This window comes from Manihot esculenta, chromosome 2, assembly GCF_001659605.2.
Source record: "Manihot esculenta cultivar AM560-2 chromosome 2, M.esculenta_v8, whole genome shotgun sequence".
NCBI lineage: Eukaryota > Viridiplantae > Streptophyta > Magnoliopsida > Malpighiales > Euphorbiaceae > Manihot > Manihot esculenta.
Window position 1 is genome coordinate 11,068,967 of NC_035162.2, and position 20,114 is coordinate 11,089,080.

General features: G+C 31.9%; 3 protein-coding genes across 6 annotated transcripts; 2 read left to right on the forward strand and 1 right to left on the reverse strand.

The window, feature by feature from the left end:
* Positions 1 to 471: 471 nt before the first annotated feature.
* LOC110607742 (sm-like protein LSM8) lies at positions 472 to 3,993 on the forward strand. Of its 3 annotated transcripts, XR_006350030.1 has the most exons (7): positions 472 to 668; positions 928 to 1,033; positions 1,677 to 1,717; positions 1,821 to 1,895; positions 2,141 to 2,193; positions 2,337 to 2,548; positions 3,316 to 3,993. XR_006350030.1 is itself a non-coding variant. In XM_021746897.2 (6 exons), the coding sequence occupies exons 2-6, from the start codon at positions 997 to 999 to the stop codon at positions 2,425 to 2,427; spliced, it is 297 nt and encodes a 98-aa protein (XP_021602589.1). In that variant the 5' UTR covers positions 472 to 668; positions 928 to 996; the 3' UTR covers positions 2,428 to 2,566. The 3 variants fall into 3 exon arrangements, 2 of the variants coding, with proteins under 2 accessions (XP_021602589.1, XP_021602595.1); XM_021746897.2 differs by lacking the exon at positions 3,316 to 3,993 and having other exon boundaries at positions 2,337 to 2,566; XM_021746903.2 differs by lacking the exon at positions 3,316 to 3,993 and having other exon boundaries at positions 472 to 640; positions 2,337 to 2,566.
* Positions 3,994 to 5,578: 1,585 nt separating this feature from the next.
* LOC110608512 (uncharacterized protein At4g00950) lies at positions 5,579 to 7,496 on the forward strand. Of its 2 annotated transcripts, none has more exons than XM_043954213.1 (2): positions 5,579 to 6,536; positions 6,659 to 7,496. In XM_043954213.1, exons 1-2 carry the CDS (start codon positions 5,967 to 5,969, stop codon positions 6,698 to 6,700), a joined length of 612 nt encoding a protein of 203 aa, XP_043810148.1. In that variant the 5' UTR covers positions 5,579 to 5,966; the 3' UTR covers positions 6,701 to 7,496. The 2 variants fall into 2 exon arrangements, with proteins under 2 accessions (XP_043810148.1, XP_021603449.1); XM_021747757.2 differs by having other exon boundaries at positions 5,588 to 6,536; positions 6,810 to 7,496.
* A 77-nt stretch (positions 7,497 to 7,573) lies between these two features.
* LOC110610144 (protein RKD4) lies at positions 7,574 to 8,170 on the reverse strand (the record flags this gene model as incomplete). Its single annotated transcript, XM_021750017.2, has 2 exons — positions 7,574 to 7,732; positions 7,832 to 8,170. Coding segments are annotated over 2 exons (498 nt in total), but the record flags the coding sequence as incomplete, so codon positions are not given.
* Positions 8,171 to 20,114: the final 11,944 nt, after the last annotated feature.

Sequence of the window (20,114 nt, forward strand, 5' to 3'; positions counted from 1 at the left end):
TTGAGTGTGATATAAATTCTACAATTGTATATGATATTTTGCATTACACAAGATTTATTCTACTATGGGATATCATGGCCATGATAGCAGCAATTTTAAAAATATCATTTCATCCTCATCATGTCTCTTTCTACTGTATCTCACATCAATTTAATATTTTTGTAGATATAATTGCTAAATTTTATATTAAAATTTTACTTTTTTTTTAGATTAACAGTTCTATTAATTACAAAATTTAATAGTTTTATTGTAATTTTGTTTTGCTCTACTATCAGCTATATAATGCAATTTTTTATTGCAGTAAAAAAAAAGTTATGTTCATATTTTGTTATATCATCAAAATTTAAGTAATTGTTGAAATTTTATATTAAACTATATTTTAATCAGTCGAGCCATTTGCAAGTTGCAACCGCTATATCGCTAAACGACGACGCATTTTCAAATAGGTATATAACCTGCTGAGCAGCCAAAGAAATTTTGTTTTTCGACCACTTTCGATACTTATTGAACCCAAAACCCTTTCCCTAAGACGCTTGGTCTCGTAGAAATTGTATCTGACGGTTATTTCTCCGATATCTTGACGGAGATTACAAAGTCATCGTCTCTCTCCATTCGCGGAGCCTCCATCAGCTATTTTCATGTGCGTTACTTCTTATTTTCAGAAATTTGTAAGTGGCACTTGTTTGTTGCATCTTGCAAGAAGATCTTCATTTTGCCTAGGTTAGAAAATTGAGAAGCTAAGGAAGAGAGAAATCCCTTCTGGTAGAGTGTGAAGATGATGACGTCCAGAATTTTGTCTAGCTAAATAGGAGCTCTCTTGTGTTTGATTTGTATTTCATATTTTTAGCCAGGCAGAGGGGTTGATTGTGATTATAATTCTGACGTGGGATTTCATGGCTTTTCTTTTTTCCCCTTTTTCCTTTGCAGAGACATTGATTATAGTTAAAGCCAGTCTTGTAAAGGAATTTCTTTCGCAGCTGCTTCAGGACTTGCAACATGTCTACTGGCCCTGGCCTGGAGTCTCTTGTAGATCGTACGTGAATTCTTTTAGACCCTATTTAATTGATCTCATTCCTGTAGCTTCTAAAGGCAAAAATGTAATGCACCCCATTTCATTGAAGCATTTAGGCCTTGCAATGTAATGCAAGATGTGGCTTAATTCTTTAGGTCTTGAGGTGTAAGCATGCGAGAAGAAATATGAAGTGATGCGATAAATATTGGTGAAACTGTTTTGCAAAGGCATGTTAATGCATTGAAGAAATCGCTTAAAACTCTTAAGATGACAATACATTTGTAAAGCCAATTGCATATGAAGTACGCTGTTGAAATACTATTATTAAACAAAATCATAATTCAAGGAACTTTGTGTAACATGGTTTAGTGTCAGGTGATCAAGCCTGGGCTTCATGTATTGGGGTAAAATAGATTGCAAGTTGACAAGCTAAACTATGACTTGAATCATGAGCAATATGCTTTACATCCTACTTTGAGGTGTATGGCTTGTGTTCTGTAGCAAGCTTAGGCTGTCTTTCTTTTAACTTGAATATTTGTTTCACGCACTTCTTGCCTAGAAAAGAACTCTTTCCATGCCTCAGTGGCAATGACTTCTTTAGGTTGTGCTGTTTAATTTCTCTAATTTGGCATAGTTATCCTATAACTGTTTCCGCTTTGTGCAGAAACAATTTCAGTTATAACCAATGATGGCCGCAACATAGTGGTACGTTATAATTTTTTTTTTTCTTCATACAGCTGCATGACTTATTCTAATCCATGCGATCATTTGTAATATCATCTTAACTCTGAAAAGCTTTCTAATTCAGGGAATCTTGAAAGGCTTTGACCAGGCAACAAATATCATCCTTGATGAATCTCATGAACGGGTTTACTCTACTAAGGTAATTCTTATTTGTATAAGAAACTGTACATGTAGCAGTGAATATTCTCGGTTTCCTACCAAATGGTATGCAGATAAACATTTCCCTAGGGTATATTCACTAGCTTGATCTGAGTTGAGCTACACTTATTTGAATGATGTAATTGTAGCTCCTCTTTATAGATTGTTATATAGAGTTAAAACTTCATTTATGACTTGAGCAATTGTAGATGATATTTTGTGTACTGATTGATGGTTGATTTGCAGGAAGGTGTTCAACAGCTTGTACTTGGTTTGTACATAATAAGGGGTGACAACATGTAAATGTTTTCTTCGCTTTTGCTTGCACTTTATACTAATTTTTGTTTTCTGGTCTGCGAGGAGTATACTTTTTCTTAGTTCCCTTGCATTCTAGCTGCAACCAAAACTGAGGCTTCTTATGTTTTCTGATTAATTCTTTCAGAAGCATTGTTGGGGAACTGGATGAAGAGCTCGATTCGCATCTTGACCTGTCAAACCTAAGAGCTCATCCTCTCAAGCCAGTCATCCATTGATCACCTATGAATATTTTGGTTGATATAGAAGTAATTTACGGAGTACAAAATGTTTCTGACTTACAATGTTGTAATTCTTGATGGTTGTAGACCTAGACCCTATCAAATCAATATTCTACTGGTATTGTTTTCTGTTTAACCATTTCTCCTTGTATACTTTTTTGAATGTCGATGCTTTTTGTCTTGCCCTTTTTCTAAAAATATATTGCCTCATTACGCTTGCTACTGAAGTATAAATTAACTTATTAATTGGAAATTAATTTTTAAGAATTTTTAACAACTAATTTTAACAATCATTTTGGTTTAAGACGAGAAGTGGAATGTGCAACTGTTCGTTACTAGAATTTAACTGTATAAATTCTGCTACTGGTAAAGCCCTATTTCTAAGCATTCAATGATTTTTGTTAGTAAGTCTATTCCTACATGTGTAGTTAAATTGTTTTTTTTTTTTTTTGCAATTTTTTGGTTGATTGGATGACTTTTAGGTTTCCAAAGTCATTGATTTTTTTTTTTTTTTTTTAAAGGTGTACTTCAAAAATGTTAATTATTCTTTCTATTTTTTAAAAAATATATATATATAACTTAGGACGGTGTATCTTTGACAAAATTATGACCAATTTACAAAAGAGAAGGAATTTATATGCATAAAGCCCAAAGATACAGGGGTGGGTTTAGGGATGTCAGGCGGGCGGGTTTTTACGAGTATCCGATCCGCCCAAATCCTATTAGAACGGATTTGGGCGGATTCGAATTTGAAAAATTTTACCCATTTCGGATTCGGGTAGGGTTCGGGGTTAGGTGATCGGATACCCGTTACCCAAACCCGATTACCTATATTAACAAAACTAACCCTAATTTCCTTTTTCATTTTACTCTTTATTCTCTCAGTCGGCGCCTCTCTCCCTCGCTTCCCTTTCCTCTCTTCGTCGACGCCTCTCCCCCACTTCATGACGACTGCCGGCAGCCCAGTCGACACCGGCGACGTCTCCTTTCTCTCCCGATAAATCTTCTCTCTCTACAGTGCGATATCTCCTTCTCTCTTTAGTCGGTGACATCTCCCACTTCCCAGTCAAGGCCTCTCTCCCCCACTTCACTGACGAGTGCCAGCAGTCGGCACCGGCGACGTCTCCTTTCTCTCCCCAGTCGACGACGACGATAAATCTTCTCCAGCGGCGGCATCTTCCACTTTCCAGTCGGAGACAACTCTTCCCTCTCCCTGGTCGGCATCAGCGATATCTCCTTCTCTCTTCCAGTCGGGTGACATCTACTCTTTTCAATTGACGCTTCTCTCCCCCACTTCACTGATGCTGGACCCTTGCCTCTCCCCGATCTTTGTTGGCGACATCTCCTGGAACTTTCTTCAGGTTTGCAATCAAATTTTTTGGACTGGAACTTTCTACTACTGGGTTTGCTGAGTTTGCAATCAAATTTTTTAACTGGAACTTTTTACTGCTGGGTTTGCTATTTGATTATTTGCTATTTGATTAATGTAATACTGTTGATTTTTAAAATTTATGAACAATTAATTTGATTATCTGGTTATAAATCATTATTTGCTGGGTTGCTGAATTGTTATTGAACATTTTTCCTTTTATTGCTGGATTTGCTGGGTTGTACAAATGTTAAGTAGTTTATTTGCTAATTTTTGTCATTGAATTGAATTTAAAAAATCGGGTTTTGTTATTGTAGGGTATTGTTAAACGAATTTGGGACGGATTCGGATAATAAAATTAAAATATTAAACGGATTTGGGACGGGTTCGAAAATTATATATATAATCGGGTTTGAATACTCTCAATTTTGCGGCCCTATCCATTTACATCGCTAGGTGAATTTGTTGAATAGTATCTTTACGTGCTTCAGTGAACTTTTAAGTAATCAGTGTCAACTCAATTCCTACTAGCTTTTTTTACCGGTTTCCGGATTGGCAGGAAATAGTATTAAAAGGAAAAATAAATTAAAATCAGACAGTGACGCACGTCAACGGTGAACCTTTCAGATGGAGGAAGCCAAGTTGTGGGCAATTGGCTCCCATTCATTCTGCACAGTGTGTAAAGAGGTGGTGATGTGTTTCTCAGCCATCAAAACATTTGGATTGTGATGGAAAGATCAACCTTTTTTTATAAATAAATAAATGAATATATTAAAGTATATTTGTTAATTATATATTATATTTAATTTAAAATTAATTTGTATATTTCATAATTAATATATTTAAAAGATTTTATTTTTCAAAAGTAACTTCGGTGAGCGGTCATTTTAATCGGTAGTGTCCAAATTCCACCTTGAATCCGGCACCAGTTGATGTATAAGGTCAAGTGAGTGGCATTTGGGTTAGGTCAAATGAGTGGGATTTGGGCATGTGTCGTGGTCCCTGCCCACAATTGCTTTTACTGAAATAAAATTTGCGATCCTCTTTCCTAAATTTTGATTTATTATATTTAAAGACACATTAAAATTAATATTTAAGTTGATAACACCTTAAAAAATGCAGTTTTTATATTAAAATTTATTTTTAAATAAAATTTAACATATTCTAAACATATTAAAAGAATTAAATTAATTTTAAAAGTTACTTTTTAGTAACATTCTAAGAATTTGATTTCTCAAAAATAATTTTAGTAAATGCTTAATCCTATATTTTTTTATTAGTATATTCCACCGTCAACATACTCAAATCGTTGGAGAAAAGAATATTGATGTTTAATTGATCTATTGGAATTCAAAACCTGAGGGGATAATTGTATTATTAAATTAAAAATTCATTGATATTAAGCAGTCTTAACAGATACAATCTCATAGACATCAATCATTTTGGTTATTATAATCCCTGTGTTGAATTAACATCATCAATTTTACAAGCAGATTGAGTTTTCAAGGCACGAATTTTCATTGAATTAAAAATATGTTTAATATATTTTAAATATTTATTTTAACAAAAATATAAAAATATATTTATTTTAAATCAAGAGAAATTAAATGGGTCGTTTTTTCTTTTTCCTCTTGATGAATTATTACTAACGTATAGTACACAAACAGCCGGCTTTGACATTTTTATTTTTAAAGTGGGTTTCAATTGCCCATTTGGCATCATGAAAGCATTAGTTTACTATTAGCATACAATCACATTAATTAATGAAAACAGCTAAACAAGTAGCTAATTAAGATTAGTGTTTGTCTCTATCTATTTTTCTCTTCCCATGACTTTTGAGAAGAAACTATTGACCCTTGATGATCGTAACAGTAATAATCTAAAATGGGACCCTCCCTTTGCCCAGCCGTGTGAGAAGGGAAGCTAGGAGACTGACTGCCTTCTTCTTCTTCCTCACCATTCACATTCATCACCATCTCTCTGTTTCTACCTACCCCCCAAAAAAAAAAAATCATTTCTCCGTCTATAAGAAGAACGTTGATTCTTCGACACTTACCTGATAATCCTCACCAGAAATTCAGAATACCAAATGGGCATCTGATATTTTCTACTGAGAATCACTCCTGCATGATCTTTTAGACAGAGGAAGGGAAAATTTTCAAAAGCTATGGGTTCTGAACCAACTCCTATACCTAAGCTTTCCTTGTTTTTGCTTCCAAGCAAGCCAAATGGGCCGCCAGGGTTACCTACTACACCTATGCATACCTTAGCCTCAGTTCCCTTCCAGTGGGAAGAAGCACCAGGAAAGCCAAGACCCTGCACCACCACCAACCAGCTGCAGCCCAAGTCCAAGACTACAAGGTTCCTAGAATTGCCTCCAAGGCTGTTATGTGAGGCTAAAGTCAATAACATGCCTTCTCCTACCACAATCTTGGATGGTCCTTATTTGGGTCACTCGCTGTCTCGCTCTAGGTCCTTGTCGTTTGGGAAAGGAATGCCGTCGTTTAGCAGCTTAGAGAACTTGGGGAGGAGAGGAAACAAAGGGAGAGTGATATTTGGGTCTAGCCGGTGGGGAAGCTTTAGAAGGAATAAAGAGGGTGTTGAAGACAGTGTTGTTTTTTCATCTTCTCCGGTTTTTGATTCTGGGGATGGTGGTGTTGGCACAAAGGTGAAAATCACAAGGATCAGAAGGAAATCAAGCTTCTTGAGTTTCTCTTCCACAAAATCACATTTGTGGGTAAGCTCTATGATCCTTTTTCTTTTATGTACAAGTAATATGGTGCTCTAGTTATCTTTGGTAATTTTCCAAATGATATTAATATAAATATTTTTTAAAAAAATTGGTGTTTTCTTGCTCAGAAGCTAGTGAATTTCTTCATTGATTACGGGGAAAGTACTTGAATTGAACATAGTTTAATCCAAAACAGAAGAATGTGTGTTTGTCGAGAAGTTTGTAGATAGTATTTAGAAGAGGCGTTGAGTGTTGAATTATTGTAATTTGCAACTGCAGACAAACATCTATGAAAGCTTTAAGCAGGTGGTCCCATGGAGACGTAGGCAGCAGAGGAATTCAGAGACAAGCCGGTGATTTGCAGCCAAATGCCAATTTCTAATCTGGTCCCTTCCAATCCAAGTGGTGTGCTCTAATTCCTACTCCATTTTTTGTGGAAATTTTGTATATACAGGATAATAGGAACAGTGCTAATGGTGATTTCCTGCTTAATTAATTTGATAACGTAATAATATTTGGATATATGTTGCCTACTTAATTTCATCGTACACTTGATGAGAATTTCCTAATTTCAATTTTTATAAAAATAAATTTTATATTTATTGGAAAATTTGTTTATTTTTAAAGTGATAAATATTATTCTATCCACTGTTAATAATCTGACGCGTTATTTGACTTAATTCCGCTGTGTTATTGGCAGTTTTCCACTATAGTGAAAATAGTGGTGATGACATTAGCATGATGGGAGTTGATTATCCTGCAAGGAATGCCGCATAATTGAGGGAAATTAATCTACTTGACTAATAACTAAACACAATTAGCAAAATCTAATCAATACTCAATTACTAATTACATACTTCATCTCTAGATCCTAATTACATTCCAAATTCATCTCTAGTTCCTAATTACATTCCAAACCCATATGTGTATGTGTGTATATATCCCATATGTATGTATAGAAAGTGAACAAAATTTCCTAGCAGCAAGTTTCCCTTCTGTGTTCCCTACTTATGAATTACTAAAAGAAAAACAAAGGAAGAGGATCAAGCATGGGCTTCAAGGCACCTTCTCTTCTTGTAATTGTCTTTGAAAATAGCCTGCCTGAGCTTCTTTGTGGAGTCATTGAGCTCCATGTCTGGCATTTTCTCAAGAAGCCTTTGATGCTCCTCTAGCATTACTGCTTCATTAGTCAGCCCTTTCTCCTGCATATATTAAGTTACACTCATTTAGTAATTACATCAAACAAGTTGCGATCTCTTGTATATAAACAAATCCCAAATTAAGTTAATTATAAAATTTACCTTGACGTTTCTTATAAGAGATTTCAAGCTCTTGATTTTTCTGTGAGGCCATCTCATTATACTGAGTTCTCTACACCTCTTCTTCAAAACAGTTAATCCCACCTTCATTTCTTTGGCTGCCTTCGTAATGGGCTTATCAAAGTGCTTTCGAATCTCCTCCATTTCTAATGGAGCAGACCTCTTCCTTCCCATTATTACCCTCTTTTCCTCTTCATTGCTTGATGTACCTGTAAAATCATCATCATACTTGACAGTATTGTCAATGGTAGAAGTAAAAACTCTCAGTGGCTTTGCGTCGATTGGAATATCTACATCCCATGAAAGAGGATGACCATTCTCCAACAAGTAGTCCTCAAACCCAAAATTGGTATCGTATGGTAAAGACAGAGAATCGAACTCCAAAAAGCTCTCCAACGGTGAAAGTTCTGAAAGCCTGCATGCATATATGAGAAAAAAAAAGAAGAAGAAGAATTAAAGCCTGAAACTTTACATTATAAATACTCTACTGCCATGTTCATGAAGTAGTTGATCAATGGAAGTGATGAAGAAAAATACCTTTCAAAATATTCATCCATTAAGAAGCAATCAGTGTCATTCTTTGGAAAATTCATTAGTTCCACAGTAATTTTAGAATCCATTTGAGAGAGTAAAGAAGTGGAGATATGGATATAATGGAGGATTGAGGAGAAGGATGGATGTGAAGATTATTGATTATGAGTTTGAAGGCGTGTGATGAGAATTACAAAAAACCAAGTGGGAATGAAGTAAATATGGCATTTATTACAGGAACGATTACCAATCACAATTTATATTTACTGCTACTAATCACTACGTTTAGGGGACTGCATCATGCGTCATGCATGCATTCTCTTCTCTATTCACATCAACCGTTGAAATTTTCCAATTTCTTTTTCATGTTTATCTCTTTATCCCATAAATATAAATCTGATTTTTTTCATTCATCTCAAATTATGGACTATTTTTCATTTATTAACTTTCTAATATATTTATTTAATTTAATATAAATTTATTAATTTTAAAAATAATTTAATAATAATAATAATACCAATAAGTCTTAAGCCATGGACACACTTATAATTAAGAAAGAAATGAGCCTATGGATCCCATCAACAGGCCCATTAGATAAGCCTCATATATACTAAGGGTATATATGGATTTTTTTTCTTTTTTTTTTTTTTTGAAATGGTAATGGAAAATTAGGAAAGTAGAATCTTAGACCTTTCAAATTAATTCAGATATATTTACCACCAAATTAAACTTGCGAGTATTATTAAATTATTGTTTTTTAAAAGTGTGAAGCTTAAAGGTATAATTTTCTCAATAAATAGTAGTCTCAGCATTAAATTATCTATAATTTATAGTATGGATAAATCATGTATTTTAAAATCAAATCATACTATTATTAGAAAAAAGGTCAGATGACATTATAGCAGACATAATCTAAAAGAGAATGAAAGAAAGGATTGAAGAGCAGCGACCAAAAGAAAAACTTAGATTTCTTATAACATTGACTCTCTTGGTTATTACATACTTCCAAAACCACTTATAATATTGTCTCTCTTAGTTATTACATACCTCCAAAACCATTGGGTTGGTCCTGCTATTGGCTCATATACTTATAACCATGCTCATACTTTATACACAATGTATACCTATTAAACCATCCACGTTCTTACGTTTGTAAAGCTTCGGATCTCCATGCTATTAATATTTACTAAATGGAAAAAATCCATATGTTAATATTTATATTATTATATTTGATAACTATCGAGTTTCACTTATTAAATTTATAATATTTCAAATAAAAATAGCTTAGACTGATATAATACAAATTTAAAATGTGTGATGAATAAACAACATTCATATTAATTTAGACTTATTCCATGAGTTGAATAAGACTTGAATGGATCTAAGGTAATTAAGCTCAACCAACCATCAATTTTTGTGTAAAAATAAAGCCCACAATAATAAAATCATGTTCAAAAAGTGTCGAAATGAATTTAAAAAGTGTCGAAATGAATTAAATAGCAGCTCGATGATATCAAGGACATGATGCTTATGCACAAGCTATCCGCGTGAATATAACGGACATATACAAATATAAAACAATAGAAGTATGTTCGAAAAGATAAAAAAAAATAAAATAAAAGAGAGGAGGAGAAGAATAGAAATAAACTTACCAAAATACATAAATACATTTTAAGACTTTAGACATTAATATTTAATTATATTTTTTCTATTTTTTCATTTTTATATTTTTTAGATATTTTAAAATTATTGTCTATTTTTTATTTTATTTTTAAAAAAATTTAAATTATTTATTATTATTTTATAAAATTTAATACATTTTAAACGGATATAATAAAAAAATTATTTTTTAATATATAAAAAATAAAATGAATAAAAGTTATAAATAAATGGAGTGTAATATTATTGATAATGAGAGATCAAATAGGTGGCACTGCTTCGAAGACGGGAGGTACGCGCCCTAATATGATATCCGTGATATACGTGTAATCTCAGTAAAAAGTTGCATGCTTTCTGTAATTTTTTTTTCTTTTTTTTCTGTCGAATTCTGTAAATTTAGTTGTTGGCCAGTTTTTATGTAAGGAAGGACATGAGAAAAATGAAAATGAATAAAGAAATTAAATAATTAGGCATCTAATATAAAATCATTCTAATATTAGCTCAACGTCTTCAAAATTTTACTAAAAACGATTTATATTTCATAAAAATAAACTTATTTTATTTTCCGTATAAATTTTAGAAAATAATTAACATAATCTAAATCATTTTTTTTTAATATACCCTATACTTATATTATTAAATATTTTTTTAGGTCATAAATGAACTTTTTTGATGTATAGTAAATAGCAATATACGTAATTATCAAATAAAACGTCATTCAAGAAAAATGATTTATAATTTAAAACGAATAAAGAATAGAGAGACAGCTTGTTTTTGTAAAACATATGAATATCAAAATTCATAATAAATATTCATTATTTATCAAATGGTTAATTTTTATTCAACATTTTCTTACTTAAATTTATATATAGTAGTGTTAATAAAATTTTTAAATATAAAAAAATTTAAAAAATAATTTAATTTCTTTAAAAAATAATTTTAAAAAAAATAATTTTATAAGGAAAGCTAAACAGAGCAAAACAAACGGTTTACAAAAAGCAAAACAAACGGCTCACTGAGAAGCAATGGCAAGGGAGAGAAAAAATATTTTATTCCACTCTAATGAAAAATAGAATGTACATGATGAAATATATACAGAGAAGATTCTAACTAATTTAGCTTACGTGTATATGGCTCACCTATTAGAAGAATTCTCTCCTAACAAACTCACTGCCATTTCTAGACATGCTATAGTACTGTTTACAGCTCATACTCAGAGCTTACCTTATTGTACATTACTATTTATTTTTTCTAGCCAACTATTTTATACATTTACATCCCCTCTCAAGATGGAGGTAGGGAGAAATCAACCAACCCCATTTTGAACAAGAGAAAATGAAACATGTGCTTAGGGAGAGGCTTAGTAAAAAGATCGGCTAATTGAAGCTTAGAACAAATATGTGAAGTAGAAATAAAACCAGCAGCTAATTGATTTCTCACAATATGACAGTCAATATCCAAGTGCTTTGTACGTTCATAAAAAAATGGATTAGCAACTATATGTATAGCAGCTTGATTGTCACATCTTAAAGAAATGAGAAGCTGAATATTGACTTGTAAATCACGAAGAACATAAGTAACCCATTGAAGCTCGCAAACAGTAGTTGCCATACTATGATATTCTGCTTCTGCGGAGGAACGACTAACAGTCTGTTGTTTTTTGAATTTCTAAGAAATGAGGGAAGGACCTAAAAAGACACAGTATCCTGTGATAGACTTACGGGTAATAGAACATGAACCCCAATCTACATCACAATAAGCAAATAATTGCAATGAGTTGGACTGAGGGAAAAATAGACCTTTCTCTGGACATCCTTTCAGGTATTTTAAGACGTGAAGAGCTGCATCTAAGTGAGATTGGCAAGGTTTTTGCATATACTGACTAAGCTGCTGCACAGAATAGGTAACATCAGGTCTAGTAAGACTGAGATAAAGCAATCTTCCAACAAGTCTTCTATAGGTCTCAAGATTGAGAAGAGGGGTCCCATATTAGGTAAAAGTTTACAACCTTGCAACATAGGAGAAGCTACTGACTTTGCATTTTGTAACCCAGCCTCATTTACCATATCCAGTATATATTTTCTTGGGTTGATATAGATACCCAGAGAAGATCTTGCGATTTCAATGCCAAGAAAAAATCTAGCATACCCCAAGTCTTTAATGCTAAATTGATCATGGACAACAATTTCTTCATTAGCTCCAGTTAATAGAACATCATCAACATAGACCAATAGAGCCAGAAAGGAATTTCTAGTACCCTTGAAAAATAAGCACTGATCATGTGGAGACTGAGTGAACCCATAACTCTTTAGTTAAGATGTAAATTCTTTATTCAATTGCCTTCCAGCTTGCTTTAAGCCGTATATAGACTTATTAAGCTTACATACTTGTCCTGGTAGTGCCTTTGTATAACCTTCTGGTGGAATCATATATAATTCATCTTCAATAAAACCATGAAGAAAAGCATTGTTGATGTCAAGCTTGTGAAGAGGCCAAGCTTTAGCTGCTGTAAAAGTTAAGAAAATTCTCACTGTAACTAACTTGGCAACTGGAGAAAAACTTTATGTGTAATCCAGACCCAACAATTGATTATAGCCTTTGGCTACAAGCCTGACTTTATATCTCTCTATAGTTCCGTTGGGCATATATTTGACTTTATATGCCCATTTACTACCTATGGGCTTCTTTCCAGGTGGTAGATCAGTCAACTACCAAGTTTTATTTTCCTCTAAAGCAGACAACTTATTTTGCATAGCTAATGCCCAATTTTTGCCAAGTTTAGCATGATTATAAAAACTAGGTTCATGAATCTTAGATGCATTTATAAGAGAAGTAAGGTAAAAGGAACTAAAATGGGCGGAAACAAAAGGTATATTTGTTACATCAGTTGCAATGCAGTCAGGATTAATGCTATAGGGTATAATAGAATCATGTTGTGTATAGGCCACAAAATCATTAAGTCAAGAAGGTTTCGATATGACTCTTGTACTTCTTCTGAGTTGGACAGGTGAGGAAGATGAACTGGAAGTTGGTGATAAAGGTTATTGAATGATTGACGAAGAAGATTCAGTAGATGGAATATAAATTGATGGTGTTTGCTTAGCAGAATTGGGTTACAAGGTGAAATCTGGGATTGAAACTTGGATTGTATTTCAGGTATAAAAGAATTTCTATTTGATATAGGTATGACAGGTAGAGGTAAAGAATATATAGAAGTTGGTGTGGTTGAATTTCTAAAAGGGAAGATGGACTCATGAAACTTCATATCTCTAGAAATGAATATGTCCCTACTAGTCAAACAATACAACTTATAACCTTTATGTTGTGGAGTATATCCAATGAGGACATAAGGTAAGGCTCTAGCTTCAAATTTATGTTTATGAGGCTTAAGGTTGGTAGCATAGCATAGACACCCAATAATTCTCAAATGTTCATAACTAGGCTTAGTCTTGAAAAGAATTTCAAAAGGAGATTTTCATTTTAGGACTTTAGTAGATAATCGGTTGATCAAATGAGTTGCAGCTAAAATGGATTCTGACCAAAATTTAATAGGAAAATTTGCTTGAAACATGATGGATTTAGCTACTTGTAAAAGGTGTTTATGCTTCCTCTCAACAACCCTATTTTGCTGTGAGCTATAAACACAAGACTTCTGATGCACTATCCCTTTGGAATTAAAAATCTCAACACTCTTTTGCCCAACAAATTCAATTCCATTATCTGTTCTCACTTTCTTCACACTTTTATTGTACTGAGTTTCAACCATATTGAAATAATTGAGTAAAACAAAAGGAACTTGTGTTTTAGCTGCAATCATGTAGGTCCAAGTGTACCTACTAAAATCATCCACAATTGTTACCATAAATATTGCTCCATTCCAAGATGAAACCTTATAAGATCCCCAAACATCCAAATGCACAAGGTCAAAAACATTATTGGTATAAATTTGGCTAGTAGAAAAAGGTTTTCTTTGTTGTTTGGATAGAGGACAAACAGTACAGATAGGTACTTTGATTAAATAAACTTTGAATACATCAATATGACTCAATTTGGAATTGGAAGTGTGGCTCAATCTTGAATGCCAATGCATGGCAGATGATTCTATTGAGTTATTATATGTAGTAAGATAAACTTGGCTGGTGTTACTAAGGTAATATAAACCAAATTTTGCCTTCTCCATAGTAATGACATCATCACTCTGCATATCCTGCAAAACACATTTATCATGGTAGAATGTGACTTTAGCTTTTAAAGTGTTAATAAGAGAGCTGACAGATAACAGATTGCATTTGAAATTGGGCAGATACAGGACATTTATAAGAATCAAATTAGGTTGAAGTATAACAGTTTCTGTATATGCAACATGCTATAGAGAGCCGTCAGGTAAGTGAACAACTTTGGGAGGTAATAAAAGATTGGTCTTATCAAATAGTTGGAGGTCTGAACACATATGGTTGGTTGCACCTGTATCTACTATCCAATAACCATAATTCTTATAATACATATTAATATGACTAGATTGAGACATTTCACCTGCAAAATCAGCAATATTGGTACTGATTTGTTCATCCATTACATTCTTTCCTTTTATGAACTTCATGATTTCTTCTGCTAAGGCTGAAATATCCACTTTGTTATTCCAATCTCCATGCCCATTTTGACCAACATCAACCAGAGGTGTATCTGATACATGTGTTGCAGCATTTACAGGCTGCTTCCCTTTCTTCTTGAGATCCTTGTACCAATATGGGTAGCTGTGCAATTTAAAACACATTTTCTTGGTGTGACCAGACATATTGCAATAAGTACACAATCTGTCATCTCTTTTTCCATACTCCCTTCTATTAGGTGTGTTCTTAAAACCTCCCATAAGTGTATTATCCTTCCTGTAACCTTGAGTTCTAGCTAGCATGGCATTTGTTTGTTCACTAGACTCTACTGTCACATTTTGCAATGATCTCTATTTTTCAACTCTTTGTATCATGGAATAAACTTTGTTCACACTAGGAAGAGGATCCATTATTAAAATTTGACTTTTAACATGCTCATAATTCTCATTAAGACCCATAAAAAACTGTATGAGTCTATCCTCATTCTCAACAGCAGCCACTGCCTTAGCTGCTCCACAAGCACAAGCCCCACATGTACAGGAAGGAAATGACCTTAAACAAGTTAACTCATCCCACATTTTCTTGAGTCTAATGAAATACACATTGGCAGCTAAGTTATCTTGAGTCAAACTACATATATCTCTCTTAATTTGGAATAACAGAGGTCTATTACTCTCACCATAATATTCTTTTAATTCCTCCTATAGGGCCTTAGATGAACTAGTGTAAATAAAAGCTTCCACTATTTGTTTGGAAATAGCATTCAGGATCCAAGATGCAACCGCACTGTCTACTCGCTTCCATCTTTCAAGAGTTCTAGAATCAGATTATGGTTTTACACATTTTCCATCTATAAATCCCAACTTATCTTTAGCTCTAAGAGCTATTAACATCGATCGACTCCAGGACAAGTAATTATCTCCAGTTAGAGGTGAACTTACCAGTACCAGACCTGGATGGTCTGAACTGTGCAAAAACAGTGGATCATCGATGGAGTATTCACGATCTTCAGTCTTAGCCTCTATCTTAGTTCTCGAGGATTCTTCAACAATACTCATATTGTGTGTGAGAGAGAGGAAAAGAAGAATGAAAGAAGCATATAATGAGCCTTAGCTCTGATACCATGCAAGAAAAGCTAAACAGAGCAAAACAAACAACTTATAGAGAAGTAATAGCAAGGGAGAGAAAAAAATATTTCATTCCACTCTAATGAAAAATACAATGTAGATGATGAAATACACAACAAAAAAACGGACTATCAGCGACGGATTTAGCGACGAAAATTAATTCCGTCGGGAAAAAGAAATTTAGCGACGAAATTAGAGACGGATCAGCGACGAATACATAAGGTTTATATTTCTGACGGATTAGCGACGGAATTTATTCCGTCGCTAATCCATCAGAAAATGCAAACAATATAAAAAAAAACCCTAATATTCTATTTCATCTCTGTTTTAATTTCAGCCACCCTTCTCCTCTCCTCTCTTCTCCTCAGCGCCGCATCCTTCTCCTTGCCACTGTCGCTGCCGCTATTCCCGTGGCTGTCGCGCGTTGCCGTCGGTGTTGCTGCTGCTTTTCCTGTTGCCGCAGCTGTGTCGCCATTGCTGGATCCTCCACTGCCATTGCCACTCACCCCTGTTGCAGCTGCTGATCATTGCCACTCCATGTAAGTTAGTGATAGAATGATTGGTTGATTCTCTTATGGTATGATTAATGTATACTTGTATTAATTAATAGATTAATAATTTTGAAAAAGATTAGATGATTACTTAGCCATTGAGTTTGATGGGTTTATTGCTTAATTATTTGTGTTTGTGTTCTTTATTTATTTATTTGGGGTTTTGAGTTGATATCAATTATTGAGGACATGATTTTTTTTGAATATTTTTTGGATTATGGGTGATTAGTAAGCTACTAATTTTTATAAATCAAGTAAGATAGCTTGTAAATTTATGTTTAAAATAATGTGGAATTACAAAGAAATGAGATGTATTCATTGGTTACAAAAGAAAAATGCTGCAGCACTTTTCACTAGCAAGCTGCTGCTGTCAGCTTGCTGCTGTGCAGCAGCAGGCTGCTGCCTGTGCACTCAGCAAGCTTGCACAAGCTTGCTGAGTGCACAGCAAGCTTGCACTCAGCAAGCTGCTGTGTACTCACCTTATTTTCTAAATTCTTAAAAATTTAGAAGTTAGATACTTAAGTGTTAACTACTTAAAAATTTAATATCAATATTTATATTATTTAGTTAATTATATATATTATTTTGATTACTACACAATTAAGGAAATTAAACTTAAAAATATTTATAAGGAAATGATTGAAGGTCAAAAGGATTATTGTTCAACTATATCTGGCATAGTGATGAATATTTGATCAAGTGCTTAGACTGTATTTTATTCTCTTTTTGTTTTGACTTGGAGATTGATTGTCAATAAATTGGCTATAACAATATTCTTATACCCTTTATTTAAAATAAAAAATTTTATAAAAATTCAATTGATTTCTTATTTATTAATTTTAAATAAAAAAAAATTTTATTTTTTAATTGAAGAATTCAAAATATATAATAATTATTTTCTTATAAATAGATTAATTCAGACAAAGGCATAGTCTACAACAAATATAGAAGGGCATAAACTCTCTATTGTTCAAATTAATTAATCCTTCCAAAAGGGGTCTACATTCATTGAACTTGAAGAAGCTAACACAGTGGTCAATAGATGATCACAACCAAGTAAATTTCATAATTAATATCAACATGGATTCCTTTTTCTTCATTCCCATTCGTTTTAATTATGCCTACCTACTCACTGTCTTATTCATTTTACTTCAATATATATCTAAGTGTGGTTTCAAGATATAGGAAAAAGGCAGTAAGCGGCTTGAACTCATTTATCTTCCACTTGGATTATTTTCATATCTCTACTAAGACAACATCAAATCTAACAAACATTTAAATATTTGTTTGTGAAAAAAATTAAAAAAGAAAAATTATAGAATAAATTTACTCAGTTGATTATGGTTTTATATATTGTTTGTCTTTATTGTTAATTTAAACTTATGGATAATTATTTTTTCAGATGTCTCAAAGAGCAGTATCATTTGGAGGTAGAGGATATAGCCAGCAACTCTCTATGAATGAGCTCATCCTGGATGACCTTTTCAAAATATGTTTTCTTTAGAGGAGGTTGAACAAATATTAGAGCAAAATCGGATCAAAATGAAAGAAGACATGGATCAAAATGAAAGAAGATAACATCTATCAGATGGTTCAACAAATTCATATATTAGTTTTAAATTTTACGAACATTGTTAAGTATTATGGATTTATTTTAAATTTTATAACCATTGTTAAGTATTATGAATTTATTTTAAATTTAATGAATATTGTTAAATATTATGGATTTATTTAAATTTTATGAATATTGTTAAGTATTATGAAAATTAATTATAATTATTATGAATGATATTTGATTTATATTAAATATTATTTTTAATTATAAATTATTTGATTATACAGAAAATATCTAAATAAAAGCAGCAAATTTTTTTTGTGATTGAATTTTAACAGATTAGCGACGGATTTGTGAGAATATTTATTAAAATGTCTTAATATTTCCGACGGAATTATCCGTCAGAAAAGCCGTCGCAAATTTATCCGACGGAGTTAAGATCCGTCGGAAATCCGTCGCTAATATTTTCGACGGAAGCCTGATCCGTTAGAAAAAATTAGCGACATGACTTTAAGCGATGGATTTGAGTCCGTCAAAAATCCATCGCTGAAAATTTTAGCGACAGATTTTTGACTATCAGCGACGGAAAAATCCGTCGCTAATAGCCTGTTTTTTGGTAGTGATATACATAGAGAATATTCTAACAAATTTAGCTGATGTGTATATGACTCACCTATTAGAAGAATTCTCTCCTAACAAACTCACTGCCCTTCCTAGACACACTATAATACTGTGTATAGCTCATATTCACAACTTACCTTATTGTATATTACTCTTTATTTTTTTCTAGCCTACTATTTTATATATTTACAAGTTTTCATAAAACAAATGTTTCAAGTAATCTTAGTTTCACAAGTAATTCAAAACAAGAATATTACTTGTTAAATGAAAATAAACTTTCCAATTGAGGGGAAAAAAACTTCCAATGGAATATCATAATTATTTCCAATTATTTATTTTAGACAATTGAAAAGCATAAGTTTATTTTCCAATTGAAACCGAAAGCATAATTATTTCCAATAGACAATTAAATTTAGACAAATTTGATATTTTTTTATAATACTTCATTAAATGTTTATTTATTTATTTTTTATTAAATAAATTATTTTTAAAACATTCACTCGCTTTATTATATTTACATAGATATTTTAATTAAAAGGTGATATAGTCTATTTAATTTATATTTTTGTTAAAATTTAATATATTTGTTTTTTAATTTATTTGAAAAAATCTTAAATAACAAATAAAAAAATAGAGAAAATACTATACATCAATTTTAGGATAACTAATAACATCATCTTAACAATTAATGCAACCGCTTGCTAGCGACATGATAAATTGGCAATGTATATGTTCAAGAACTTTCAGTGATCAAGCATCGATTTCCTTCAAACTCCTTTGAAAAAATAAAAGAAACAATTAATTCAACCGTCGACTGTTGAGCGTTACAATTCCAATCCATTAATATTTAAGACTTTTTCCGTTATTGATAGTGATCTACCATAAATTATAATAAATTTACATAATTTTTATCATTCGTTTTAATTATTTTAAAATTATTTTTTATTTTTATTTTTTACAATATAATAATATATAACTTAATTATTATAATTTTATTTTATTTTAAAGAAATTTTAAAATATATTTTAATATTTAATAAAATTTATTATTTTAAAATAAATATAATTGAAAAATTAATAAAAAATTATTTTTTAATATATGGGAAAAAATAAAATTAACAAAATTATAAAAAAAAAAGAATATATGAAAGCATGTATAAAGATAAACTTACCCTTCATTTAGAAATCAATAATTTAAAAAAAATTAATGAGATGAATGAATTATAATTTAAGTAGGTCTTCATCTAATTAATTTTCCATGTCTTTATCTCACAATAACTATCATTTAAAGTGTATACGTTCAAATCAATAAATGAAATTAATATCTTTAAATTTTTTTAAAATTATAATAATTTATCTAAAATACTATTTAAATAATTATATTTTTTTATATATTAATATCAAATATATATTAAAAAAAATTTAAAACCACATTATTGTGACAGGAAAGTAGTATTAAAAAAAGAAAAAGAAAAATTAGCGCCTTTCAGATTCAAGGCAGTTGGCCATTACAGAGGCATTAATATCTTACGTCCCAGTTCCTTTTTAGTTTTGGCAACATAGAGTTTAATGCCTGCCATTTATTTTTTGGATGCTTTTGGATAACCACCGG